This window comes from Zymoseptoria tritici, chromosome 8 (assembly GCF_000219625.1).
Source record: "Zymoseptoria tritici IPO323 chromosome 8, whole genome shotgun sequence".
Taxonomy (NCBI): Eukaryota; Fungi; Ascomycota; class Dothideomycetes; order Mycosphaerellales; family Mycosphaerellaceae; genus Zymoseptoria; species Zymoseptoria tritici.
The window spans coordinates 2,027,719-2,053,676 of NC_018211.1; the positions used below are offsets into that span (position 1 = coordinate 2,027,719).

Here is a 25,958-nt window from a genome sequence, read left to right on the forward strand (position 1 = left end):
GCCGAAATGACCATCACACGTTTCTGCAAGGGCTGGAAATGTGAATTTCAGGCATGCTGCGACCGGCAATCGCCGGAGACGAAGAGTTGCGAAACTCAATTGTGAGGCTTAGACGCGTTGCTTGACAACCTGCGTAATGCTTGTCAAGGTTATGTGGCGATGCGACCACATGGCCAGATTGGGAGACGCGACGAAAGGTCCGCCCCTGTGGAACAGAACGAAGAGCATTGGGATTCGTGGCACATTCCCGTTTCAGAGTAGCGGGCAGGCATACATTCCAAACGAGGTTTCAAGCCATATCCCAGAGTGCTCCTCATTGCCTTGATGAGAGCTTGTGCTGTCGATTCTGAAAGGCACAATATCCATGGCGGATCACAGATCGTCCGGCTGGAAGACAGACTGCAGGTCATCGCGGCAGGCAGATCCATCGGAAGACGTGCAGCAGCTCAAGATGAGCGTGGAAGAGAGCAAAGACCGAGGAGAGGTCAGGCAAAGCCATCGATCAGGCGAAGCAGCCGGTCTGGTACAGAATCAGTGAACATGTGAAAGGAGAAGTTGTCGCAGACAATGACAGGAACCGGCTCAAAGCAATGCCGCGTCAAATGCCTCATCGTCTGCAGGCACTGGACGGTGGTCAAGTTGATGGAGGGAAGATGAAAGCAGCTCGCAGTTGCGAGGAAAGACGGGACGGGCGGGGAGCTGAAATCTGCTGACTCAGCGTCATTGAGCCTCAGGCTCCAATTCGCGCTCTTTCATTGTCGCAAACCTCGAAAAGTTGAACCGACGATTCTACAGCCTCATTCACCACTTGCAAATCTCACATTCCTTCATCATGGCAGAGACCGCTGAAGCCACCGATTCCGCCACCGCCCTCTTCGAGGATACTACGCAGCCTTCCACCGCCCTTACCACCACGAATCCTGATCAGACCGTCCAAAAAGTCCGCAAGACCAAAATCATCAAGCGCAAACGACGACCTGCGCGCCCTCAACAGGATCCCTCCACCTTCAAAACCGAGCCTCCACCACAGACCGGCACAATCTTTAACATCTGGTACAATAAATGGTCCGGCGGCGATCGCGAAGACGCCTTCTCCTCAAAACACCAAGCGAAGGGACGATGCAATGTTGCGTTAGACTCGGGCTACACAAAAGGCGATAAAGTACCAGGAACATACTTCTGTCTATTCTTCGCGCGGGGACTATGTCCGAAAGGGCAAGACTGCGAGTACCTCCACCGGCTGCCGAATTCGAGAAAGGATGCCGGGCTGGGAGACATTTTCCCGAGCAATGTGGATTGCTTTGGACGGGACAAGTTTTCCGACTACAGAGATGACATGGGTGGTGTGGGAAGTTTTATGCGCGTGAACCGGACATTGTATATTGGACGGATTCATGTGACCGATGATATCGAAGAAGTGGTGTCGCGTCATTTCGCGGAATGGGGCGCTGTTGAGCGCATTCGAGTGCTGCCCTCAAGAGGTGTGGCGTTCGTGACATACGTGCACCTTGCGAACAGCGAATTTGCGAAGGAGGCGATGGCACATCAATCGCTGGACAACGATGAGACGCTGAATGTGCGTTGGGCGACCGTGGATCCAAATCCTGTCGCGCAAAAGAGAGAGGTGCGCAAGATTGAGGAACAAGCGGCAGAGGCGATTCGAAGAGCACTACCGGCGAGTTATGTCGCAGAACTGGAGGGAAGGAAGTGGGAAGGTGCAGATGGCGAAGAAGAGAGGAAGAGGAGAAAGATTGAAGGCGGATTCGGATTACAGGGATACAATGCGCCAGACGATGTGTGGTATGCGGCGGAGAAGGCAAGGATCGAAGGCGGAGGCGAGCAGAAGATGCTGCAGGGAGGCGCTGAAGCAGCTGAGGACGATGAGGAAGATGGTGGTGTCTTGCTGTTGGGAAGCTCAAATGGTGGTCAACAGCAGAACACTGGTGGCATTTTCGGCGCATCGACACTTGAGGCATTGAAAGGCTTCAAGGCCGGAGAGAGCAAGGCACCGGATCGACCTGCCGGGCCGCTGGTGGGATATGGCAGCGACAGCGAAGATGACGATGAATGATTGATTGCATTACTGGGACAGGGCACCGAACTTCGGGTAGAGCTGGGGTCGCACGTCTGCCCTCGAAATGAACATCCGTCTTGCTATGCAAAGTAAAACCACCCTCCGGAGTGACTTGCTTTCTTGGAACGTGGCCAAAAATGGTCCTCGTTTCAGGGTTTGGAGTCAATTTGCCGGCGAGCAACATCAGTTACATCACCCCTCTTCTGACGATCTTCTTCCAGAACCGAACAGTAAACTATACCTACACACCGACTATTTACCCGGAGTTCAGTCCCCACGTGCGACTGAGGTGCATTTCTGGTATTGCGCATGCTCACGGCCATGGCGGTCTGATGGTACGATTTTGGTGCCATTGCTGGGGGAGTGCTCACCGACTCGTGGGATGCAGTCGAAAAGAGAGTGACCTTGACGAGATACATTCGGATAATTGCTTGTGAATTGCTTGTGGTCGCTTAAGCATACATCGAGCTGGAAGAATCTACCCCTCCGAGACCGATGTACTTATGCTGTCGTAGACGGCTCAACTTCTGCTTGAGTTCACAGTCCCGTTCGACCTCGCGCCTCGAAGACGGCGCTGAGTCAAGCGAAGGCCGCTGCAATGCACTGGATCGCAGAAATGAGCGGAGGGGCCTGCGCACTGGCGACGCTCCTCCTCGCCACCACAACGACAGTAGCATCGCCGACCACGTCCTTCTCCGAACAATGCCTCGCCTTCCAACCCACCTCCCTCCTCCCCAACTCCATCATTCGCCTCCACGAACACATCCCCTCAACCACCAACATCACCCTTCCCGGAATGGACTCCACCTGTGCTCGCACCTCCCAAGTCGTTCCCATCGAAGCCTGCCGCATCGCCCTCACGATCCCCACCTCCAAACGCTCCTCCTTCATCTTTGAGATCTTCCTACCCACCGCTCCAGCCTGGTCAGGCCGCTATCTGGCCACAGGAAACGGTGGTATTGACGGATGCATCAAATACGAAGACATCGCCTACGGTCTCTCCCATGGCTTCGCGGCGACAGGGACGAACAACGGCCACAACGGCACCAGCGGCCAAGCCTTCCTCAACAACCCAGATGTCGTTCTCGACTTCTCCCACCGCGCACTGCACACCGCTGCTGAGGCTGCCAAAGTTCTCATAGCAGCTTTCTACGACAAAGCGCCGGACAAGAGCTACTACATCGGCTGCTCAGGTGGTGGGAGGCAGGGGATCCAATCCGCAGACTTGTATCCCCACGACTTTGATGGCTTGCTCGTCGGCTCGCCGGCGTTGAACTTCAATTACATGTCTGCGTGGCGGGCGAGCTTTTACACCATTACCGGTGCGAACACTAGCGAGGGTTTCATCCAAGCTGCAACCTGGCAGGGTCTCATCCACGACGAGGTGATGCGGCAATGTGATGAGCTAGACGGCGTGAGAGACGGCATCCTCGCTGATCCAGCTCTTTGCGCTGCAATCTTCCGTCCGGAAACGCTGCTTTGCAACTGCACCTCCCCGGCAACCACCGCAAGTACCAACGCAACCTGCCTGACCCCTGACCAAGTCTCCGTCGTCCGCCAAGTCTTTTCTCCCCTATACGGAACCTCCGGCCAACTCCTCTACCCAGGCCTCTCGCCCGGCGCTGAATCCGCCGCTACACAGCGCCTGCTCTCCGGCACCTCATTCCCCTACTCAGTCGACTGGTTCCGGTACGCAGTCTACTTCAACCCGACCTGGGACCCTGCATCATTCACCATCGCCGACGCAGACGTCGCCGAGCGCCTCAACCCGGGTAACGCTCGTTCCTGGCCAGCCGATCTCTCACCGCTCCGCGACGCCGGGAACAAGTTGTTGATTTACCACGGCGGCGCAGATCAGCAAGTCACGCACTTCAATACCGAACGCTGGTATGACCGGCTGTCAAGATCGATGGACTCGCCCAGCGAGGAACTGGATGAGTGGGTGCGGTTTTTCAGGATTCCGGGGATGGGACATTGTAGTGGTGGGACGGGCGCGGCGTGGAAATTTGGACAGAGTGCTGCAACGGCGGAGGGTTTGCCGTTTGAAGGGGAGAGGAATGTGTTGAAGGCTTTGGTGGAGTGGGTTGAAGAAGAGAAGGCGCCGGATGGGGTGCTCGGAACGATGGCGGAGGATGGTGGGACGAGGTGGCATTGTCGGTATCCGGAGGAGAGTGTTTGGGTGGATGGGCAGTGGACGTGTGGTAGAGTCTTATCGGGCGTAGACGCTGCCGTAGAGGTTTGACATGAGAGAAAAACGATCTTTACAACCAGCTCTCTTCCGTCACGCATCATTCATGCTTTCCCACTCCCATTCGCACAGTCTGCTCCACAGCTTCACTTCCAACCGCGAATGGCAGGACCCCCAGGCTCCGTCCTTCTTCATAATCACAAGACACGTCTCAAACTTCCAGGACAGCATGGATGACTGTAACCAAATGACCACGACATTAGCGCAGAGTATCTGAATTGTCCGTGAGATGGCGAAAGGGTCGGTCGCCGACAGTCTTCATTAATTACCTCCGACTTGATAGCTCACAGGGTATATCCTCCCGCTCCCACAACCTCCCATCCTCTGGCACCTCTCTTCTCCTCCAACTCAACAACCCACCAAAGCGCCTGTCTCGCCCTCTTCACCTCGCCACTCAACTCACAAGCCCTGGCAAACGCCATCCACGCTTCCGAGTCGTCCCAGCCGGTGCCCAACTTTGTCAAATTCGAGAGGAGCATGTACGCTCTATCCCTCGCTGCAAGTCGATTGAGTTCTGCTGGCGTGGGATCCGGTCTTGCTCTTCGACCGGTAGTGGTGGTGGCTTCCTCGCTATCGTCCTCGATAACAGGGCGGGGTTTCTGGTCGAGGAAAGAGGGAGTGCCGCCGAGACTTGGTCGACGAGAGGGGCCACTGGAGGAGCTCGTGGGTCTTGGAAGAGTAGGGCGTGCTTCGCGGATTAGTGGATTGGAAGCTATTAGCAGAGGCCTGGTGCTCGGCATGGGTTCTTCGGCAGGGAGGGTCTCTTCAAAAATGTCGAGGAGAAGGTTCGATAGACCGATGATGGCCACCGGATGGTCGGGCGAGAGGGAGACGGCTTGTTCGTAGTGAGAAAGGGCGGCGAATGGTTTAGAGAGGGCGAGAGAGAGCTGAGCTTTCTGTGGAGAAAGTTAGCGAGAGCATGGCACGTCAGCGGGATAATAGCACAACTCACAGCCGCCCAAACATCAGCCAGCAAGTCGTCGATACTCTGTCCACCGCCCCAGCCTTTCAAACACAGCTTCATCGCACTCGTGCCGCCATCCTCCCCTGCAAGACCCGCTTCCAACGCCTCAGCAAATCTCGCCGCATTTGAGACCGCACTTTGCGCATCGTCGTACGTCTCGGCACGGATATACAATTCTGCGATGAACAGCCAAGTCTTGACCAAAACTCCAATATTCTGTCGTCGTTCGTAATAAGGGGAAAGATGTGGCTCTGGGATCGTGGATGCAGATGCTGGATGAGGTGCAGGAAGTCGAACATCTTGACGAGGAGGTTGATTATCGTGTCCGGGAGGCGGAGGTAGATTTGTGTGAGCTTCGTTGTGAGGGATTGCTCCGAGATGCTGCTGAGCGTTCGACATGTCTGCTGTCTGTGATTGTGGCAATGTGGTGTTTCCGTTCGAAGATATCGGATCCTGATCGCTGACTGTGAGACTCTCATCTCGTGTTCGAGAACGACTTGCGTCTCCATGTTTCCGACCATGGAAAGGTAGATGCGGTAGGTGTGGATGATGTGCATGGCGGCCCCGAGGCTTTTCTGTGTCCGCGTTGTCGCCATTCGTGACAGTGATTGCGATCGGCGAGCTCAGATCTTGCGTGTTGTTATTCGAGGACGCCGCCGGTAGGGGCGGCAGGAACGTGGTGTTGTCGGCAGATGCAAGCGAAAGTCTCCTAGACGTTCCCTTTTCACTGCGCACTGACCTTGAAGACCTCGGCCTGATGCTTCCCGCTATACTTCGTAATGTACCGCCGAGTCTTGAGTTAGTCGTCGGCACAGCAGGTTCTGATTTCTGGCTCGTGGTGGGCAGTCCAGGACTGCCGAAGAGTCGTGAATAGACACTGAGTAGCTCATCTGTCATGTCCACCGCCGCCTCGGGTCCTTCTGTGAGTTCGAGCAGCGCAATCTCAGTCATCTTGATTTGGAGAATGCCCTCCTTTTCGAAGCCCTCCATCTGATCGACAAGCCCTCTCGCACCGGAGTCCGACGGGATCGCTCTCTCGGGATCTCTCAGCATAATCTCCATCGGTTGGCCGAACAGCACAAGAGGATTTCCAAACTGTTTGAACGCGGCCTGACACATCTGCACAGCCGCTTCGAATTCATCGTCGGCGGTAAGGCACAGCGCCAGCAGATGCCACAGTGGTATCAATTTGCGCTTGCGATCGTGTGGTGACGGGGAGCCTGCGTCTTCGCGTACGATGTCTGGCCTGTCCCTTGACTCAATTACCGATCGAACCACCTCGATGGCCGCCGAGACATCCCTCTGTCTCGCCAGAACCAGAGCTAGCGAATAGGCCGTCTCAACACTGTCCTCATCATATCTCTGCGCTCGTCGGAGGTTGCTCGCCGCTTGCTCAAGCAGGCCGGGTCTGTCGCTAGACTCAAATGTCAGGCTGGCCCAGTGTGCTTGACTGATGCCCATGGCCCGGTATGCAGCTGCAAGACTTGTCGACTTCAGCGCCGATGCCGAGGACTGGCTGGCAGGGCGCTCAGATTCGTGATCACCACCGTTTGTCAACATCCTGTCCGCCGTGATCGGCCGTTTCTGATCCAGCCATTTCTGCAGAGCCCCAGTAGTCTCAAGTGCTTTTTCGGCCTGCTCTCGATCACCATATCGACAGAGCACCCGGACAGCCTCTGCAACGGTAAGCACTGCCTCATCGTCATCGTCAAGCCCAATCGAGCGCCTTCCAGTCTTCTCCTCACGTGCTTTGCCCTTGTCGGTGATTTCCATATAGCTGTTGAAAGCATGCATGGCGAGGTCAAATTCCCCCAAAGCAGTATGGATAGTGAATAGATGTCGCAAGATGGGTGTCGAGTGAAATGTCTTCGTAGCCGCGCGATAGAGGATGTCCAGCACGATTCGAGAAACAGCGTTCTTGCCTCCCTCTTCCAGATCTGAGTCTGTCCACTCACCGCTGGAGAATGCTCTCCAGTTCGTCACGACTTGCTCTGCCCATTCTTCGACTTCAGTGTTACTCTGACTGGCTTTCGGAAATTGTGTCTCCTTGATCAGAAGAGTTTCATACGTCCGCTCGACTTCTTTGATCTCCTTCCTCTGGGCTCGTTTCGACGCACTGTACTTTTCTCTTGAGTAGTCCGGCCCAGCAATCACGAACAGATCATCATTTGCCTGGGGTGTGGTATTGTAGAGGAGACCGTGTTGTAGAATCGTCGAAAGTAGATCATAGTATGCCTTCCAGACCTGCCTTCGAGGGACGTCCACATTCGATGTTCCAGCCGAGTTTGTTTCCCCAGCCCTGTCCCAGAAGGCTGCCCATGCCTTGAACGCGGTATAAGTCTCACTGAAGTCTTGCGCAGAAGGCGACGGCATTTTCTTGACACTGTACATGCAAGCACTCGCGAGCAGTCGTTCTGTCCATCTTCTTAGCTCCGCACTGCGATGACCAGGCGTCTGTATGACCGCAGTCTGGTAGCACCCTCGAGCATCGCTGTGTCGTCCGGTAGATTCTAGACACACTGCGCGTATATACGCCGCTTTGACCGTGCAGACCTCCAGCCATCCCAGTGGAGCTGCTGCGCTCTTCTCCGACTGTCCAGATGGTGTTGCTCCCTCTAACACTTTCAACGCATCGATCGGCGACTCTTGCACCCAGTATATCTCCGCCAGGCATATGCTGGCCACAAAGGCATCATCGGGATAGCTCTTTGCGGAGGCCGCGGTGGTCGATTCGAGTAGTCGAGGGACGAGCTCACCGAGGCTGTGTAGACTGGATGTGGCGTTGGATGCGGCGGAGGTCGGTCGGTGGCTGGCATTTGCGATCTGGCATTGCGATCGAGCGGCGAGTGTAAAAGCTGTGAGCTTCGTCAGGGAGTGGCTCCAGGTACGTGAACGAGGCAACAGACGTACACTTCCTCTCCGGTGCATGCTTCTCTACCTTACGAGCCAGCTCGGGCACTTCGCTCCAGTGAGCAGCACAGAGAGCCTGGTCGAGGAGTCCCAAGTATCGCGCGCCCTTCTCCGGGTTGGGTGTTTTGTGGAGGCTCATGATGGCGGATAGCAAAGTGGTGAGGGTCGCGGAGGAGGTACAGCTTCGTGGACACGATCGCAGGAGTCGACGCTATCGCACCCGCATCTTTCACACAATGCTTCTGCTTCTGCCGGACATCGAGGATTGAGCGTCGATATCGTTGGACGTCGTGAAAGTGAGGTTGAATTGCGGGAAGGTTTTCATCTCGTCTGAGATCTCAGGAACGTGGGCCAGCTGCGATCTTGGGTGGTCGTCACGGCCCGGCGCAAAGCCAAAATTTGTCTCCGACTTCATCTCGAGAAAAAGTTCCACGAATTAACGACCAAAACATCGACATAGGCATTGCTTTGCTTTGCCGTCATCAAGCATGTCTCAGTCGACCGCATCCTCTGTAGCCTTGCTGAAGGCACTGAACTATCGCATCTCGTCGACAACCACGGACAAACTCCCGGCAGCGGCTACACAAATTGCCAGCTCACTCTGGAATTGCAGAAACATACTCTCGGCCGCCACGGATACGAAGCAGAACAACGAAGCCTCAATCGTGGTACATCGATTCAAGACTCAGCTTGGATCGCTTCTGAATGATCGCACTATCGAAGGGAGATGGTCCGCAGTCGTTCTCATCAAAGCAACCATCGAGGCCGGCGGAGTTGAAATCCTGTCAAAATCCAATGTGTGGGTGCGCAGTCTGCTTGGAATCTTGAAGAAGCCGGAGCCGCCGACTACTCGCAGTCTGGCAGTGCTGACTTTGACCCGAATTTTCATGCTCACTTGGGACTACTCCAACCTCATCCGGGAAATCACCACGCCTGCGCTGACGACGTTCATTCCGACATGTCTGGCCAATATTGAGAACAAGCGGTGTTCTTCGGGAGAAATACAAACGACTCTCGAAGCATTTGCAGTATTGTTGCCGAGACATCCGACCATCTTCAGAGCGAATGATGCGAAGCTGAGACAGATCTTGACCAACATTCTCTTCTCGGCTGACGGTCGTCATTTCACGAACGAGCACAGGGAGATTGCGGACCGGCTGTGGGTACTGCTGGCGAACTGTACGCCCAAACAAGGCGGAAGCGAGAAGTGGGAAGAGACGTTGAAAGCTGCTGTGACAGCTGCGCACTCTACTTCTGACCGGCTCTTCCGGTCTGTAGTCGAGGACTGGCAGTCCACCACAGGGGTCTCACCGCCCTCTCAACAGATACTCAACGGTGAGGTGCAAAGTGAGGATGGCGCAGGACTATCAGGCTGGAAAGGCGTATACGCTGGGAGCGAGAGACTGGTGGCACTGCTTGATGTAATTGCATCACACCTAACTACAGCTTCTCCAGGGTCTGTCTCTGTTCGTGTTGGCATCGTTGCGGATCTTCTGACCCGACTTTTCTCTATCATCCTGCCGCAAGCCGGCAAATTCGACTTTGTCAAGCCGAACAACCAGATCTCGAAGGACGAACGGGAGGCCATGTTTTCCGTGCTGCCAAAGATACACGCTGCCGGCATCGGCATCGCCATCTCTCTGCAGGATCGACTCGGGTCTCTCTCCATTCCGTGTGCTCAAGGTTTCATCGACCAGATCATTCGCGTTTTCCCGTCCGAGACAATTGATTCTCATGTCCGTTGCACTCTGTATCGCTTCCTCGCCAAAGCGTTGGACCTGATCGGGCCAACAATGTCAAAGAACGATTTCGTCGATATCGCACCAATCGTTAAGTCCTGCTGTTCGGATGTCCTACCGGACGACGATCAGACCTCCGTACCCAGCATCAACGAAAATCAAGCCGGCATCAAACAACAACTTGGCCTCGCTCAAACCCTTCAGACGCACCCGCCTGAATTTCGCGAACTGAGAATCGCGGCATCAACTCTTCTGGCAACGACGCTCTCCCGTCTGGATGCGATCTGCATTCTGCCCAAGCTCCGCGCGCAGATTGACCGTACGGCGGTGCTCGTCAGATCCCACGACCTCCTCCTCGCGAGCATCCTAAACCCGAGCCAAAAACCGAACAGCGCGCGCACGCAAGCTAGCCTCCTTCCTATCCTCGCCCGGACTCACCCAGACTCCATCTCGACAGAAACACTACTCCGACCACGAATGCCGCCTATCAAGACTGGATACAAACGCTCATCCGGCGACGATGCTGAAGATGAGGAGGACGAAGAGGATGAAGAAGAGATGGAGGCGGAAGAAGCGGAACCCGAGCCCATCCCTGAGCTGGAGCCCGAACCCGAAGTCGAGCCTGTGTACGAACACCAAGACGATCTTACCGTGTCTCAATCCGACAATGCCGAGCCCACGCCCCTCGCTGCCCTTGCGCAAGAACCTCCTTCTTCATACGCTACTGCTTTTTCGGATCCTCAAGCCACGCCGACAGCCAAGCGACCAGCGGCCGAGAGTGCCGAGCAAGACATTGCTGCGAAACGAATGCGAAGTGAGGATGCTGTCGGGGGTGGTGAACAAGTAATTACGACGAGGACAGTAGTGGAAATGCCCGTCACTGCAAGAGACGTGGCGATGGGCGGCGCGGCAGCGGATGATGAGGACGATGGAAGTGGCAGCGACTTTGAGATGCCGACTCTGACCGCAGAGCTGAGTAGCGATGAAGAGGAGTAGCGGAGAAACCGATCCGGACCGTGCTGAGCCTGCACGCATTCTGTCCCCGGAACCAGAATTCGGATCATTGTACATTTCCTTCCTATTATTCTACACCCAATCTCACGACATTGCTAGGTAAGAAAGGCATCGAATTGGATCGCGGGTCATTGATAGCTGGTCCTCGCTCCATGGACGGTGTCAAAGCAGAATCGAAGAATTGTCGATAGAACTGGTTCCTCCGATCGAGTTCACGGCATACGCACTGCTTCACGCACGACGTATACATGGTTCACAGCCCAAGGGCACGGCATGTTGCACTCCAAGCGTATGCACTTTCCGGAACAAGTGCGAACGTATGTTTCAATCATCTTTGTTCATGATTTCTGCCAGCCACGACAACCAATGTCCATCACCTGTGCCCATCGCCTCTCAACAAGAAAGCCGTGCTGACCTTCATCGACGCTGTGGTGGCCTGCGGGCAAAGGTGGAGCCGGGTGTCCCGCGCTGGACCGAACGAGGTGCTCAGTGATCAGGGGAGTGTAGCAATGCTGGTAGGACGTTGCACCAATGACACGCTTTTCCAAAATTTGGCGAACACGAAGAAGAAACCCTCCAGTCTTGACAGCACCCCCAGGACTAGGTACCTTCGTTGAAGCACCGACGCAGAACACACAAGCATTGCCGTTCTGTTTCACCGGCACGATCCTCGCCTCGTTGGATAGGTACAGTGACACCGGCAAAGGAGTTCTGCTCCTTGATGAGGCGGTCTGCGTTCTCATCACGCTCGAGATCGTATCGACCGAGCACTCCATGTACGATCTTACGCTGCCCACGTCGTGACGTTCAAGGTTCGTAAAGGCGTAGTGTATGCCTCACTCAGACCCGGCAGTAGACCACGATCAGGTTCAGTCCAGTGCGAGCAACGATGTAGCAGTAGGCATTGCGTTCGCACCTGGGAGTGAGGGAGGACTTGTGCCAGACATCGGTTGTCGGCATGCGAACCATATGCAAAAGGTGATACTACTTTGCTGGAAGCGGCAAGGGGAGCATACAATGCATATCTCATAAACGTGAACTTATATCATAATAGGGGTATCAACCAACCGTTCATCTCTCCAGCACCACCATCGCAGCCACCTCTTTTCGCAATCAACAACATCCACCACCGCCACCTCCACCACCACACCCTCCGCCTCCTCCACCTCCACAACCTCCAAATCCGCCTCCCGAACTGCCCCCAGCACATCCCCCAAAACCCCCTCCACCACCCGAACACCCTCCAAATCCACCACTCGAGCACCCCCCTCCACTCCCCCCACCACAAGTCCCCTGACAACAATTCCCCACACTTCCCACTCCTACCGCCATACACCCTCCACCAACACCCACACCCACACCGGCTCCGCAATAAGGCATCGGCCCCACAAACGGACTATACGCAGGAATATACACCGGGTACCCATACGCCGCGCTATAATAATAGTCATCCCTCTTCGGCTCCGGCTTGCCCTTCTTCCTCGCCCTCTCGCAGGCTTTATTGTAGTACCTCTCCAGCTGCGCGGCCTGCTTCTCCGCCTGCTTCGTATGATTCTTATCATCCGTCGGCCGAACAGCGTTGTGGGCTGAGATGTGCACGTACGAGCCTGGGTCTTGCTGGAGAGTCGGGAGATGCGGTTCGATCTCCATCGTGCGGAAAGCGGATCTCAGACCATGGGAGTGAGACTCGCGGACGGCTTCGCAGTACCAGCATGTGCATTCCGAGTAGGGTTTGTTGGTCATTTTCTGGTACGTTTTGGAGGTCCAAGCGAAGGCGTCGTTGAGTTTGAGTTCGGTGACTTTGTCGTCGTGGTCGATGAATTGGTTGCACAGCAGGACGGTGTGGGACATGTACTCCTTTGGACTCAGTTGATGGGTGTGCCAGGCGAGGTCGACGTCGAGAGTCGGCACGGCCATGTCGCGGGGGTATTTGGCCATGATGTTGAGGAAGACTCCGTACTTCTCGATGAGGCGAGACATGGTGTGTGGTAAAGCGGGGGAGTGCAGCCAGTCGATGTTGTGCATTTTCTCGATGAAGCTGCCTTGGCGGGTGACGGCGCCGTTGAGGTCGAGGGCGAAAGCGCTGGAGTTGTCCCAGTATCGTGCCATGGTCTTGCGCACGGAGATCTTGATTGTCTTGGGCGCTGGAAGATCGAGGGATACACGCATGAGGGCTCTGTCCTTGAAGGCGGCTTCGAGGTCCTGACGAAGGCGATTCATGGATGGGGCTTTCTTATCGCGGAGATGGAAGCCAAGCTCACGGCGAAGGGGAACGTTGAACTCATCGAGAGCATCGTCTTTCACGCCAAAGGCTTTCCAGGGGATGCCCTTGATACCGAGAAGTGTGCCGCGCAGGGGAAGGTCTTGGTCTCGGAGAAGTCTGATGTCGTTGAGCATTCTGGCGGCGCGAAGGTGTTCATGATCGAAAGAAGTACCACAGTAGTTGCAGACGTGGTAAAAATCTTTGTCGCAGTACCCTGAGCCAGAGGAGACGATCTCATCAGTGTTCTTGAGGAGAATATCCTTGTCATGCATGTCTTCAGTCAATTTGTAGAACGGGTACGATCTGCTCTGATCGATAATGGTCCATGGCACCGAGTTCCTTGCGCAGCATGAGGGGCATGGTACCACCTTGAATGAATCCTGCGCAGCGTCGGCTGCAAGGCTGTCCCACGACTGGCTGGTCAACTCGCGCCAGTGTGCCTCGGAGCCAGGAGCATATTTGAAAGTCGTCGAATCGATGGCTGCTGCGACGGTCTCCCAAGGCATGCCTCGCTTCCAAAGCGATATTCTTCCAGCCCTCAAGCAGTCTTCGAGATACGCCCTAGGGTTGAGCATATGTGAGTGCCACACCATGAGTACGTCCACAGGCGGCATGGTGCTTAATTCGATACGATACTCATTCCCCGCATCGCCTTCAAGCAACCATCCCTTCTGACCCAGTACCTTGAGAGACTTCCGCGTGATCGGTCGGCCAGTGTCCATAGCTGAGAGCCAGGTCTCGTACCTGTCGATAGCCCGCTCGACGTAAATGGCCCATCGCTTTTCGGCGAGCCTCTTAAGGCACTCAGCTCGGCCATCGTTATCCGCCGGGACTTGCTTAAAGGTGGGGTTCTGGATGCCGAAGAGTCCATCTCGTGAAGCAACGTCGGCTCTGAGTCGATAGAAGCACTCAAGAAGTTTGAGGTGGGCGATACATTCTGCTGTCATAGGCAGGCCATCTTTGCCGCGGCCGGGTATTCTCAGGTTGACGAAGCCTGCGGTGATGTCCGGGACATCGATGGCATGATCTGGATCGTGACGATCCTGGGATTGCTCGTAGTCTGGTGGTGGCTGATCGCGGAGAGAAGGTGGCGAGGACTGCGAGTCGCTGAGTGAGGAAGAATCGGAAGCCCGCTCTGTTGTGACAGTAACTGCCTTCTTCTTGTCAGAGCGACTGAAGAGTTTCGAGAGCCTGTTAGGCATCTTGGTATGTTATAGGGTTGTTATCGTATAGCTGATAGTGATAGGTGCATCAAGTTGGCTGGGGTAGATGATTTGAAAAAAGAAGTGCAGGCAGCACTACTTATACATTTACATTTGAGGCTATGACCGCCAAAGGAAGGAAGCCTGGATCCATTGGGTTCGTACCTCCGGTCGATGAGGTTTGAGGCCTAGATAGCTTCGACCGGGCCCGTTCAGAGTTTCCTCGGCATACCACAGTACTCGGTGTTCTCCAAATGACTTGACACTGGTTGGATACCTGCACAGCAAATTGTTAGCGGGAAGATTGACCGCGGTTGACCTTCTGGAAGGACCAAAGGAAGGCGGTATGCGCAGCCTGGTTGATGTTAGTAGCCCATCCATGGCGCCTCCTTCACAGCCCACTAGCTTGAGGCTTAGCAGCTATCACGTGTAAACTTTAATCCTCGACGACGGAAATGCGGACATCTCTACATCATGGCGAGGACAATGTACTTCTCCACGATCGGCATACAATTGCAGGGCTGTGCAGGACAGAGCCCGCGTCGTGGCATAAACTCTGAGATGTGGTCGTCTATCAGCTGTTCCTAGCGTGGGAGGCCCCTCGGCTCTGCTCTGTGGTCATCCGAGCCGTCTCGAATCGGGAGCATGTATCTCGTCGCTGTCGTAGCGGTACTGCTGCCGATCTCAGAGCAACGGAGCTCATACAGTCGCTTCCACCATCCATCGTGTCGACACAATCATGCAGCACACTTCGTCTCAGAAAGGCCCGCTCATAACGCCTTGCCCATGAACTTCCTCTTCGAGAAGCTGAGCCACCACTGTGAAATCCGTTAGCAAAAGTCTCCAACAGTACCTCCTCCACCACCACCCTCCCTCTCCTTTCGATCACACTCACCTTACTCGGCACCCCCGTCCCATCCGCATAAACCCGATTCAACAACCTCGCCGCCAACTCCTGCCTCATCTGCATAACATACTGCCTCAAAACCTCCGCCTCGTTCCGATCCCTCGGTGCTTCAAACATCTGATTCAAAGGAAACCCCGCATCACCGGGAACCGCGAAATTCGTATCCAAAGCACTACTCATCACCGCCTTCTCCGCCTCTTTCCGTCCCATGTTTGGCCGAATCTTGTTCAACGCTTCGGTGACGTATAAGATGCCATAGATCAGCACCCGGTCTGCGGGACCTTTGATCTCGAAGTTGCGGAAGAAGGTGTTGGCGCGGAAGAGGGAGAGGACTTCGTCGAGGGGGTCGTAGGATTCATTGGAAGGGTCGATGTCGAGTTCCGTGCTGGAGGTGAGGGCGGGAAGTTGTTGGGCGGGACCGCGAGTGCGGGTGCGGAGGGGGAGGAGGGCGAAGTTGCCGATTAGTTGTTGGTTGGGTTCGTCGAGGAAGACGGAGTGATAGGCGGGCATGGCGGGTGGTAGATGGACGAGGGATGTCCTCGATTGGTGGATGTGTTGTTTATGATTCTTCTGTGTCGTTGTCCTTATGGCAGAGTCTCCTGTGCCGTCCTCTTCCGCAATGTCAATGTCGTGAAGTTGAATGCTCGTCACAAGCGAAAGCCCGCCATTGCGTGGACAGCTCTCTAAACGCCCGAACTTTAGCCGTGCGCATGCGCCGGGCCGATCTGGGCTTGACGACGACCTCATCAGCAGAGACACTGCAGTCCTTGGACCTCACATCGCCAACTCGCACCGAACCATCACCGTCCCGAACCTGACGACCGTCTGCGTACCACTCTGAGGAATACCTGAGGCCAATCACACATCATCGAACGACACCCGTACCTCCCACCGATCCCGCCTCGCAGGCGGCGAAGAGATAGAGCCACAATGAAGCCCGTCGTTTCCGCCTTCAACGCATGGACATGGTGTGTATACCATCAGCAGATGAATCTGCTAGAGTGAGCTTTGTGAACGGATCAGCGAGCTAATCGTGGCCTCTCTGCAATAGCATCGTCATCTCCATCTTTGCGATCGTGATCCTCAGCACAATTGGCGGTACGTCTCGATACAATTCCTCCGGGCTGCGATAGGAATGGAATCGGAATTCAAAGCTGACCTGGACCATACAGGCATGTTCGCCAACAACAACCACTCCCTGATGGGATCGAAAGAGGACCCGAAGGACGGAGCCAAAGTCGCTACGGCCGTGTTTAGTGCTGTGGCTGTATATGGGGTACGTTCTCCTCACATCCCTCCATCTGGATGCACACAGTGGCAACACAAAACGACTCTCGTGTCGCCACTGGGTGCATTCAGCGTGCAACGGGAGAATTCATTGGGTCGTGGAGAGGGAGCTAATCTGGAGGATCATCTAGGCTTTCCTACTATTTTGCGGATGCCAGGCGATCTTGCACAAACGAGCGAGTCGGAGAGGAGAGATTGCACTGCGATGAAGGATGTTTTGAGCGGGGAGGCATGGGAGGAGGAGCTGGACACTGAGATGCGACGAAGGAATGGAAAGAGCCTTGCGAGCCTCCGCGATTTTACGACAACAAATGATACATTTGCCGACCTTGTGCACAATCGTCGACTCTTGATCTCATTCATGAGGCGGAGATGGAAGCGATCGCAATGCTTGAGCAGGATATACGGTATGAGCATGTTTGGATCCTGTTTCTCGGAAGACAGGAGGCGGTGGACGGCGTTCTGGAGTCGAAATGGATTGAAGGTACTATGCGACATAGACGGGTGTTACTACTCTTTGGTCGAGGTCAGAAACACGGTATGGACGCTGTAAGGCTACATTGAGCATATGCTCCGAACGTTGAACACAGTGCACCCATACTATGGTTTCTCTGGAACATCTGGAACCTCACGACTATCTCGCCAGTTCGACTTGTTGGCTCAAAACGAGCTCAAGGCTTTTGTTGGCTTTCTCCGCTGGTTTTTGGCTATTGCATCTATATCAATCGTCTCCCCGGCATTTTCGCTTGCATAATTTCGGCTGGCTTCGCTTTATGCCGTGCTCTTCAGCCCGTCTATGGAAGATAACTCTAGACTCCGGAATTGGGAATGGTACCATCGCTATGCTTCTCGAGTGCGAGTTGTCATTGAGTTGCGAGTCGAGGAATAGAATAGCTGAAAGCACATGCGACTGTCCGGCAATAAGCGGACGAAGTTGCGGCGAAAGCGCCTTCCCCGATTGGCTGTAGCTCTTGTAGACGATCTCTCCAGCTTCGAATATTCTGGAGCAACCATTTCTCCATCCACCATCTACCTCATCTCTTCCACCACTCCACGACCTCCGCGACACACCCTCGTTTGATCTCCATCATCTGAACCCCCAAATTCATCGTCCATTGGCATCTCCAACAACCGCAACCATGCAGCGCGCTTTCACATCCGCCCCGAGGGCAATGGCCCGCTCATCATCGAGAATAACTCCCGGCTCGCTCGTACAGCAACGATTCGCACACAAGGAGTTGAAGTTTGGTGTCGAGGCCAGAGCTGCTCTTCTCACCGGTGTCGAGACCCTCGCAAGAGCTGTTGCCACAACATTGGGACCAAAGGGCAGAAATGTCTTGATCGAGTCAAGCTACGGCTCGCCAAAGATCACCAAGGGTATGCATACACTCATGTGGGCATATGCCATCAAGCCATCGCTAACAAAATCTACACAGACGGTGTGACTGTTGCCAAAGCCATCACCCTCAAGGACAAGTTCGAGAACCTCGGCGCCCGGTTACTCCAGGATGTCGCCAGCAAGACCAACGAAGTTGCTGGTGACGGTACCACCACCGCCACCGTCCTCGCCAATGCCATCTTCTCCGAGACCGTCAAGAACGTCGCCGCCGGCTGCAACCCAATGGATCTCCGCAGAGGCACCCAGGCTGCGGTCGAAGCCGTCATCGAGTACCTCCAAGCCAACAAGCGCGACATTACCACATCCGCCGAGATCAGCCAGGTCGCAACCATTTCCGCCAACGGCGACACACACATCGGTGCGCTTCTCGCCAGCGCGATGGAGAAGGTCGGAAAAGAGGGTGTCATCACCGTCAAGGAGGGCAAGACCATTACCGATGAGCTCGAGGTCACTGAGGGTATGAAGTTCGACCGTGGTTTCATCTCTCCATACTTCATCACCGACACCAAGACACAAAAGGTCGAGTTCGAGAAGCCTTTGATCCTCCTCTCCGAGAAGAAGATCTCCGCTGTGCAGGACATTGTTCCAGCTCTCGAGGCTTCCCAGCAGCTCCGCCGTCCTCTTGTTATCATCGCCGAGGACATTGACGGTGAGGCTCTTGCTGTCTGCATTCTCAACAAGCTCCGTGGTCAGCTTCAAGTCGCCGCCGTCAAGGCTCCCGGCTTCGGTGACAACCGCAAGAGCATTCTCGGCGATATCGCCGTCCTTACCTCCGGAACCGTCTTCACCGACGAGCTCGACATCAAGCTCGAAAAGGCTACCCCAGACATGCTAGGCTCCACTGGCTCCATCACAATTACCAAGGAGGACACTGTCATCCTCAACGGTGAGGGAACCAAGGACATGGTCAGCAACCGCTGCGAGCAGATCCGCGGCGTCATCGCCGATCCAACCACCTCGGACTACGAGAAGGAGAAGCTCCAAGAGCGTCTTGCCAAGCTCTCCGGTGGTGTTGCCGTCATCAAGGTCGGCGGTGCCTCCGAGATCGAGGTTGGCGAGAAGAAGGACCGCATGGTCGACGCTCTCAATGCCACCCGCGCCGCTGTCGAGGAGGGTATCCTCCCAGGTGGTGGCACTGCTCTCCTCAAGGCCGCCGCCAACGCTCTCAACAACGTCAAGACCGCCAACTTCGACCAGCAGCTCGGCGTGTCCATCGTCAAGAATGCCATTACCCGCCCTGCACGCATGATTGTCGAGAACGCTGGTACCGAGGGTTCCGTCGTTGTCGGCAAGCTCATGGATGAGTTCGCTTCCGACTTCAACAAGGGTTTCGACAGCCAGAAGGGCGAGTATACTGATATGATTGCTGCGGGTATCCTTGATCCTTTCAAGGTCGTGCGCACTGGTTTGACTGATGCGTCCGGTGTTGCATCCCTGCTCGGAACAACCGAGGTTGCCATCGTCGAGGCTGCGGAAGAGAAGGGCGGTGCGCCAGGCGGCGGTATGGGTGGTATGGGCGGTATGGGAGGCATGGGCGGCATGGGCTTCTAAGCGTATTGAAGTCTGCCGTCCGACGATGCGCCTTACCGTCTGTGCTTCGGGAGACGTTCTGTGCGCTATGATACCCACGCCTTCTGCAGTCCTTCTTCGCTTCGGGAGCGCAATGAAAGAAAGACTTGTACAAAAGCAATATGGCCGAGGACTCCGGTGACTCGGCTTGTGTTCGTGCTACACTCCACTCAGCATGCATGGAATGGGAGGAAAAGGAGAACGGAAAAGGAGCTTGGAATGTATATGGTATTGTAACACCACATTGTGTGTCTGTATTTGATTGATAGCGTTTGTGTAGATAGAGAAGAAGAAAGCCTTCGAAAAGTTCTATTTACACGAACGAACGCATGTCCTTTAGGGTCCAATCTCTCGCCTTTCAACGGCGTGCTAGCTGATGATGCAGCATCGAGCAAGACGAGCACGACACAGGCACGAATCAACTCCTTGGCGTATATGCGTCTCCCGGATGACGTCCAACGAAAGCTCTCGTTGTGGTGCGGCGGTACTACACGGCAGGATGCGAGCGTGGATCCGTTCATGCTTAGCGACGACCATGCATTCGGACACACGAGTACAGCAGCACAGAGTCACGACGAGGAGACTGATAGGAACGACAATTTACGTCACTGGAACTTGGCCATAATGATGTCGTGGTCTGGAACCTCAAAACCGCCTTGAAAAGATGGAATTGAATGCTCGAGGTTTGAGGCACGAAGGAACCATCCATCTCACCACTTTCCTCCGCAAAGTTGTGCACCTCCCCGATCTTCGATTTCCTCCACTCTGCGCCTGTCGTTGGATCGGTCCACAGACCAAGAAGGGAGAAAACACCTGGTCCAGCAAAAGCCCGCCAAGCAGACCTTATCCTGCTTCCATCGATCGCTGTCAAAGACCCGATAGGCAGCACATCGCTCGCTCCTCTCAACCCCCCCTGCACCATGTCAAGCCGCAAATGCACCCGTAATCTAGGCGCAAAGCTGAACTACCCGTCAGTTTGAAAATCTCTATATCTTACACGGGACATGCAGCAGCGGAAAAACTACATACCCCGATATTGGTGAAGTCGGTGTTGCAATGCAAGGTGCCGGAGTCGGAGCCGCAGTGGCACTCGAGAGGTTGGCTGGCGGATGCGCGTTTGGCGCAGCTATGCTGGTAGCAGCTTGCCGTCGCCGGTACGGCGGAGAAGAGGAGGGTTGTGAGGAGGGTGAGGATGAGCGTGGGCTTCATGGAGGGTTTGGTGGCTGGTTTGGTGGCTGGTTTGGTTGGAGGTTGAATTTGGTATGGTGGTATGGTGGTGTGGTTTGGCTGTGGTTTGGCTCTGGTTTGGCTTTGGTGTAGAGTAGCGGAGTATCGGTTGGAGATTTGGGAAAGAAGAAAACAGGCAGAAAGGAAAAACAGAGGAAGAACAAGGACCCTCCGCCGATACGATACGCGCACCCAATATCCCTACCTCCTGAGCCAGCCGCCGACAGGGTTCTCCAGTCTCCCACCCCTCCGCTCAAATCCGTGCTGGGCGATCTATAATCTATATATACACCCTCTCGCGATGCCGCAAACATGGCATATCTGACAAGGTCATCCAAGGAATCTCGAGGCATCTGCAGAAGTCCAGACCGCTGAGGAGCTGTGCACTAGTCGAACAGAGAGTACATCGCTCATCGCTCATCACCATCGGGCGTTTGAGCTCAGACGAGGTCTTCATGGAGATATGCCTTGTTTGCGAGCGGATCATACACGAAAGATTAAATACACAGGCGCTTAAATGACTGAATACAAGGGCGGAGGTCTACATCGGACTGGGGTTTTGGGGAAACGAGAATCCGGAGCAGCATGTATCACACTCAGTAGGCGGAACTGAAGGTAATATCGTTGAAAAGAGAACGAAGCAAAGCGATGAGACAAGATTCCGATCCCCACTCGGAGGTCTACGGTGCTGGTCTGATCCGCTCGCATCGACCTTCCCACACAACTCGAACTCTCCCGGAACCCTCCATCCTCCAACATCCGCGCCTGCCCGTGGTCCCAAAAGTATAGACACCGCTCGAAAATTCCGGACAGCAGGAAGCGTCCCAGTCCAGAATGCCGTCGGAGAAAAAGATCCTCCCCCCTCAAAGCCGTCCGTCATCGTCGTCGTCGTCGGCATCGTCCTCGCCCGAACTCGGGCTCAAAGGTCAATCAATTCCCCGTCTCCGAGCAAAGCTAAACGCGGCTCGTCAGTACTGCTGGTTTCCCCAAACGAAATCGAAGTGCTAATTGCAGTCCGCAAAAGAAGGCCTGCAAGACTTAGGAAGAAGGAACAACAAAAAAGGGAATCCATACCCCTTTATTGTAGCCGTTCGTATTGCACTTCAACCACCCGCCGGAGCTGGCGTCGTCGCACTGGCACGCCATCGCTTCGCCGGCATTTTGGCGGTTCTGACACGTAGGAGCTGTACAGCGGTCCATTGCCAGCGCCAGTGGGAGGATGGCGGAGAAGACGAGGGCCGCGATGAGGTTCTTCATGGTGAATTCTTTTTTTTTTCTTTTCGTGTGTGGGTGGCGTTGTTCGTTGGTGGGTGGGTCGAGGGGGTTTGATTTTTTTTTGGCTTGGGGGTTGGACTTCCCGCTGTGTGTGTGTGTGTGTGTGTGTGTGTGTGTAAGAGAGAGAGAGAGAGAGAGAAAAGAAGAAGAAGAAGAAGAGGGAAGAGCCGGAAGCAATAACTTACACGACCATATCGAGGTGCCGCGGCGCTCATCATCGCTCCGTCCGTATCCGCGTGACAGGCATTGCAGGCATAGCCAGTAGTACAGTCCCTATCCTGCATACGGGAAGCAGCGCTGACTTCCGGAGACCTTGTCGCTGCCTTGTTCAGGCAATTATCGACGTTTTGTCAAAGACGAGGTTGGTTCGGACTCGCCGGTTTGACCGCCAGGGGATGGTCACTAAAGTACTTCTTGCTTTTGGTCCAGAGTCTGTACACCCCGCCCCGGCCCCGGAAACTCGGACGTGGCAACAGGCCTACTCCTCGTGAGAAAGATGTTGCAACACACTGCCACACCCTACAGTACAAGAAATATCTAGCACTTCAATCGTGGAGGAAACTTCAATCGACGCCTTGGCGAAGCCCCTAATCGATGAATGCTCGCAGATGGGACCGGACTGGAATGCCTGCTTTGTGCCCGATGGTATGAACAAGGAGAGAAGTCGAAACATCGTAGGCAAAACCAAAATTCCTGCCTTTTCCCGCGAAGCCATGTTCCATAATCCGGGTATCTCCCACCAACACCAAGCAAAACCCCACAAATTCCCATACAATCAAACCCCCCACCCCAAACCCCCCTCATTCCTGCCATCCTCTCCATCAGAAAATCAAAGCATCCCATCCCCCTCCGCCCCCCTCCTCAACCCCTCCGCAACACCCCTCAACCTCTCCGTAAACACCCCCCAAACATCGCCCACTCCTCCCCCTTCCTCATCATCACCAACCCCGTGCGTCAAAGCACTCATCCCATCGACCCGTTGATGATACCTCACAAATTCCTCCACCGCATCGACTAGTCCGCCTAGTTTTCCTCCTTTCAGACCTCCCGCAACCACCGCACGGACGTGAGTGTCGAGACAGAAATTCGCGAGGACCACGGAGAGGTATCCGAATGCTACGTTTGAGAAGCCGCTCGCGAGAGAGGAGGCATTGTTGGTAGCGGCGTGGTTGCGGCGGAAGGTGGCGACGAGGTCGTTGAGGAGGGGGCGGGACTCGGGTCGTAAGGAGTGGAGTCGGGCGGGGGTGGAGGTGGTGGTGAGGTTGATTGCTATGCCCATTGCTAGTACCAGCAAGTCCAACGGGAGGTTCGCTTCCGGCGTTGGGTCAGGGATGGAAGTGGCGGTGAGGTCGATGTCGGAGGAAAAGGTCAAGCTTGGGGAGGAAGGTGGCAGAGGAGCGGTGGCAGCCAGGTGAGTGAAGCCCGTGGAGATGGAGGTGAGGAGTGCGTGGGTGGTCGCTGGGTCGGAGGAGAAGAGGCGGACGTTGCGGGCGTTGTCGTTTGTGAGGTTTAGACATAGGCGGAGGGTGAGGAAGGAGAGGTGTTGGCGTTGCGGAGTGAAGTCGGTAAGTTGTGGGATGGAGAGGAGTGCGATGAGGCGGGTGACGACGGAGGAGGGCCAGGAGAGAGAAATGGTGCTGGTTGACAGGGATTCGAGGATGGAGACGGACAGGAGGAGATCGGTCCGTGGCGTGGCTGCGAAGAGTGTATCCAGCTCGGCTTGGGAGAAGACGACTTCTTCGAGATCGTGAGAGGACAGAATCTCTGATCTATCGCCCGCGCGGCGGAATTTGCCGATCAGCAAGTCGAGAGCTTTCAAGGCAATGGTGCGGCTGCTGACCAGAGTTGGTCGATCATCTGCCCACAGAAGTTCGTTTTTGGCCAAGTTGGTGACGAAGTCCGAGAAGGTTGCTATGACCGCCTTGGACATGTTGTTCCTCCGCTCCCGAGCCAGCTTTCTCGGATCAGTCCGTCCATCCAACAGCCGCACAAGCCAAGGCAAGACTCCACCATCCCGGAACGTCTGCGAAGCATGCTCGGGAGATGCACCCGCAAGCATCACAGCAAAGCTCGTCGCCAAAGCATAATCCGCCACATCATCAGGGGCAGTCCCGCATTCAGCCAGAAGTCGCTGTTCAAAGCCCTGGCGAAAAAATCTCTCCACCACGCCTTTCTCCACAAGCTTCGTCGCAATCTCGACCATGGCAGATCTCCTCCTGCCGCGAGCAGAATGGTTGTGGTCGGCAATGTCGTCCATCAAGCTACCAATGTCATCCATGAAACGCTGGTGCCCGCCGCCGGCTCGCAACTCATGGATCGTACGCAGTCGTCCTGATGCGCCTTCGTCCTCGCTGTCTTCCAGATCGAATGCTGAGTTTTGTGAATTTGCGGCCGCCTTCCCAGATATTCGTCGCTCTGGCGCCGATGGACGTTGCGGCGTCTGAGAAGGCATCTCCATCATCAAGCCGTCTTCAAAACTATCCTCAGGTAAGTAGGATCGCACCCGCGCATATGTTATCTTCGGTCCGGTATTCTGAGTCGCCACCTGAGTTTGAGATTGAGAGACTTGCTCGGATTTTCCATCTGCCATTTCGACATCTGACTGCTCATCATCCTCGGATTCATCTGAAGATTCCTCGCTCGAGCTACTTCTTGCTGACGCTTTCAATCGATCGACCAATCTTGGTTGTTGACGACCCACGTCCGAGCTTGACTTTGGCATCATTCGAGAGGCCGCACTGATTGGCTTCGATGATCTCCTCGTGCTACCAATGTTCAGGTCCTTCATGGGTAATACGCTGGGTGATGATGCCACTGCTGTGTCACTCGGCAATAGTCGATTCCACGCTTGGGCCTGCTTGGGTGACGTTCCAGCACTCGCCTTGAACGCTGTCTTCGGAGACGAGGTTGAACCAGCATCGACAATCTTTTGAGGAGTGGCAGGCCTACTTATCACCTCGGGCGGTGACTGCGCTGTGTCGGTCGTGTCGGTATCTGTGGGAAGCATCTCACTCAGTCGAGCAGGCGCAGATTCCATTTTCCGAGGTGATGAATACGCCGTCAATCTTCCGCGTCGCTTATTTTGATGAGGCTGTATTCGATTTGAGAAGATCGGCTTGTTCTTTGTTGCTTCATCGGCGCTTGAGTCGGGAAAGTCAAAGTCGTCCTGTTTCGCCGGCTTGTCCTCCCTCTCACCTGGTTCGGGTGTACTGCAATCAGGAGCTTCCATGACATCTGCCATGACCGTGTCCTGCACATCAACATTCTGCTTGTCGGATCTGGTTCGCTTTCGAGGGCTTGCTGATCTTCCATTGTCCGGTCCTGCTCGCTTCTGCAATCGTGGTGCCGGTTTCACATCTTCAATTCTGCTTGGCTGTCCACCTGAACCTGACTGTAGTCTCCTCGCTTTCAATCTCTCTGCCGCGCTCATCACCCGCGGACTGGGAGTGTCACTGGGTATGCTCTCCACTTTCCTCTCGAATAACTTTCTCGTAGCAGACGTCGGATTCGCGAGCAGTGCAATGCCGCTTTCACTCGTCTTGGAATCTTTCACGTCTAATCTCATTCCGTCGTTGTTTGTATTGGTAGAGTCAACTTCGCTTACCTCCTTCGTCGCGGTCGTCCTCCTCTTCTCCCAAGGTGCGAGCTCCACCTTTGGCTCTTGAAACGTCGGTGCTTTCACCTTTTTCGCAAACCGTGGTGGAGATCGCGCCTTGACAGGAGATAGCTCGTCGACATCTGACGACTCTGTGGACGAAACATCCCATGCATCCTTCTTTTTTGGTTCCGCCTTCATCTTGACCGGCTTCAGCTTTGAAGATTTCGCTTCTGCCTTTTGTGCTGCCTCCGGCTGCTGCGATTGAGCGGTTCGAGAGACGGG

The 25,958-nt window shown here is 55.0% G+C and overlaps 9 protein-coding genes across 9 annotated transcripts; 5 read left to right on the plus strand and 4 right to left on the minus strand.

Annotated features, from left to right (window-relative positions):
• Positions 1–820: 820 nt before the first annotated feature.
• MYCGRDRAFT_61986 (uncharacterized protein) lies at positions 821–2,062 on the plus strand (the record flags this gene model as incomplete). The annotated part of the gene is made up of 1 exon (XM_003850121.1): positions 821–2,062. A coding segment is annotated over one exon (1,230 nt), but the record flags the coding sequence as incomplete, so codon positions are not given.
• Positions 2,063–2,690: 628 nt separating this feature from the next.
• FAE (ferulic acid esterase) lies at positions 2,691–4,316 on the plus strand (the record flags this gene model as incomplete). The annotated part of the gene is made up of 1 exon (XM_003850122.1): positions 2,691–4,316. The coding sequence occupies one exon, from the start codon at positions 2,691–2,693 to the stop codon at positions 4,314–4,316; it is 1,626 nt and encodes a 541-aa protein (XP_003850170.1).
• A 290-nt stretch (positions 4,317–4,606) lies between these two features.
• Positions 4,607–8,305, minus strand: MYCGRDRAFT_10184 (uncharacterized protein; the record flags this gene model as incomplete). Its single annotated transcript, XM_003850188.2, has 3 exons — positions 4,607–5,218; positions 5,275–8,148; positions 8,189–8,305. Coding segments are annotated over 3 exons (3,603 nt in total), but the record flags the coding sequence as incomplete, so codon positions are not given.
• Positions 8,306–8,684: 379 nt separating this feature from the next.
• On the plus strand, positions 8,685–10,931 carry MYCGRDRAFT_75156 (uncharacterized protein; the record flags this gene model as incomplete). The annotated part of the gene is made up of 1 exon (XM_003850123.1): positions 8,685–10,931. The coding sequence occupies one exon, from the start codon at positions 8,685–8,687 to the stop codon at positions 10,929–10,931; it is 2,247 nt and encodes a 748-aa protein (XP_003850171.1).
• A 1,131-nt stretch (positions 10,932–12,062) lies between these two features.
• MYCGRDRAFT_75159 (uncharacterized protein) lies at positions 12,063–14,414 on the minus strand (the record flags this gene model as incomplete). The annotated part of the gene is made up of 2 exons (XM_003850187.1): positions 12,063–13,445; positions 13,578–14,414. 2 exons carry the CDS (start codon positions 14,412–14,414, stop codon positions 12,063–12,065), a joined length of 2,220 nt encoding a protein of 739 aa, XP_003850235.1.
• Positions 14,415–15,184: 770 nt separating this feature from the next.
• Positions 15,185–15,887, minus strand: MYCGRDRAFT_75163 (uncharacterized protein; the record flags this gene model as incomplete). The annotated part of the gene is made up of 2 exons (XM_003850186.1): positions 15,185–15,232; positions 15,310–15,887. 2 exons carry the CDS (start codon positions 15,829–15,831, stop codon positions 15,185–15,187), a joined length of 570 nt encoding a protein of 189 aa, XP_003850234.1.
• Positions 15,888–16,104: 217 nt separating this feature from the next.
• MYCGRDRAFT_81999 (uncharacterized protein) lies at positions 16,105–17,089 on the plus strand (the record flags this gene model as incomplete). Its single annotated transcript, XM_003850124.1, has 4 exons — positions 16,105–16,289; positions 16,373–16,419; positions 16,494–16,597; positions 16,740–17,089. 4 exons carry the CDS (start codon positions 16,252–16,254, stop codon positions 16,815–16,817), a joined length of 267 nt encoding a protein of 88 aa, XP_003850172.1.
• A 559-nt stretch (positions 17,090–17,648) lies between these two features.
• MYCGRDRAFT_75170 (chaperone ATPase HSP60) lies at positions 17,649–19,558 on the plus strand (the record flags this gene model as incomplete). The annotated part of the gene is made up of 2 exons (XM_003850125.1): positions 17,649–17,985; positions 18,045–19,558. The coding sequence occupies 2 exons, from the start codon at positions 17,748–17,750 to the stop codon at positions 19,556–19,558; spliced, it is 1,752 nt and encodes a 583-aa protein (XP_003850173.1).
• Positions 19,559–22,907: 3,349 nt separating this feature from the next.
• Positions 22,908–25,874, minus strand: MYCGRDRAFT_95423 (uncharacterized protein; the record flags this gene model as incomplete). Its single annotated transcript, XM_003850185.1, has 1 exon — positions 22,908–25,874. One exon carries the CDS (start codon positions 25,872–25,874, stop codon positions 22,908–22,910), a length of 2,967 nt encoding a protein of 988 aa, XP_003850233.1.
• Positions 25,875–25,958: the final 84 nt, after the last annotated feature.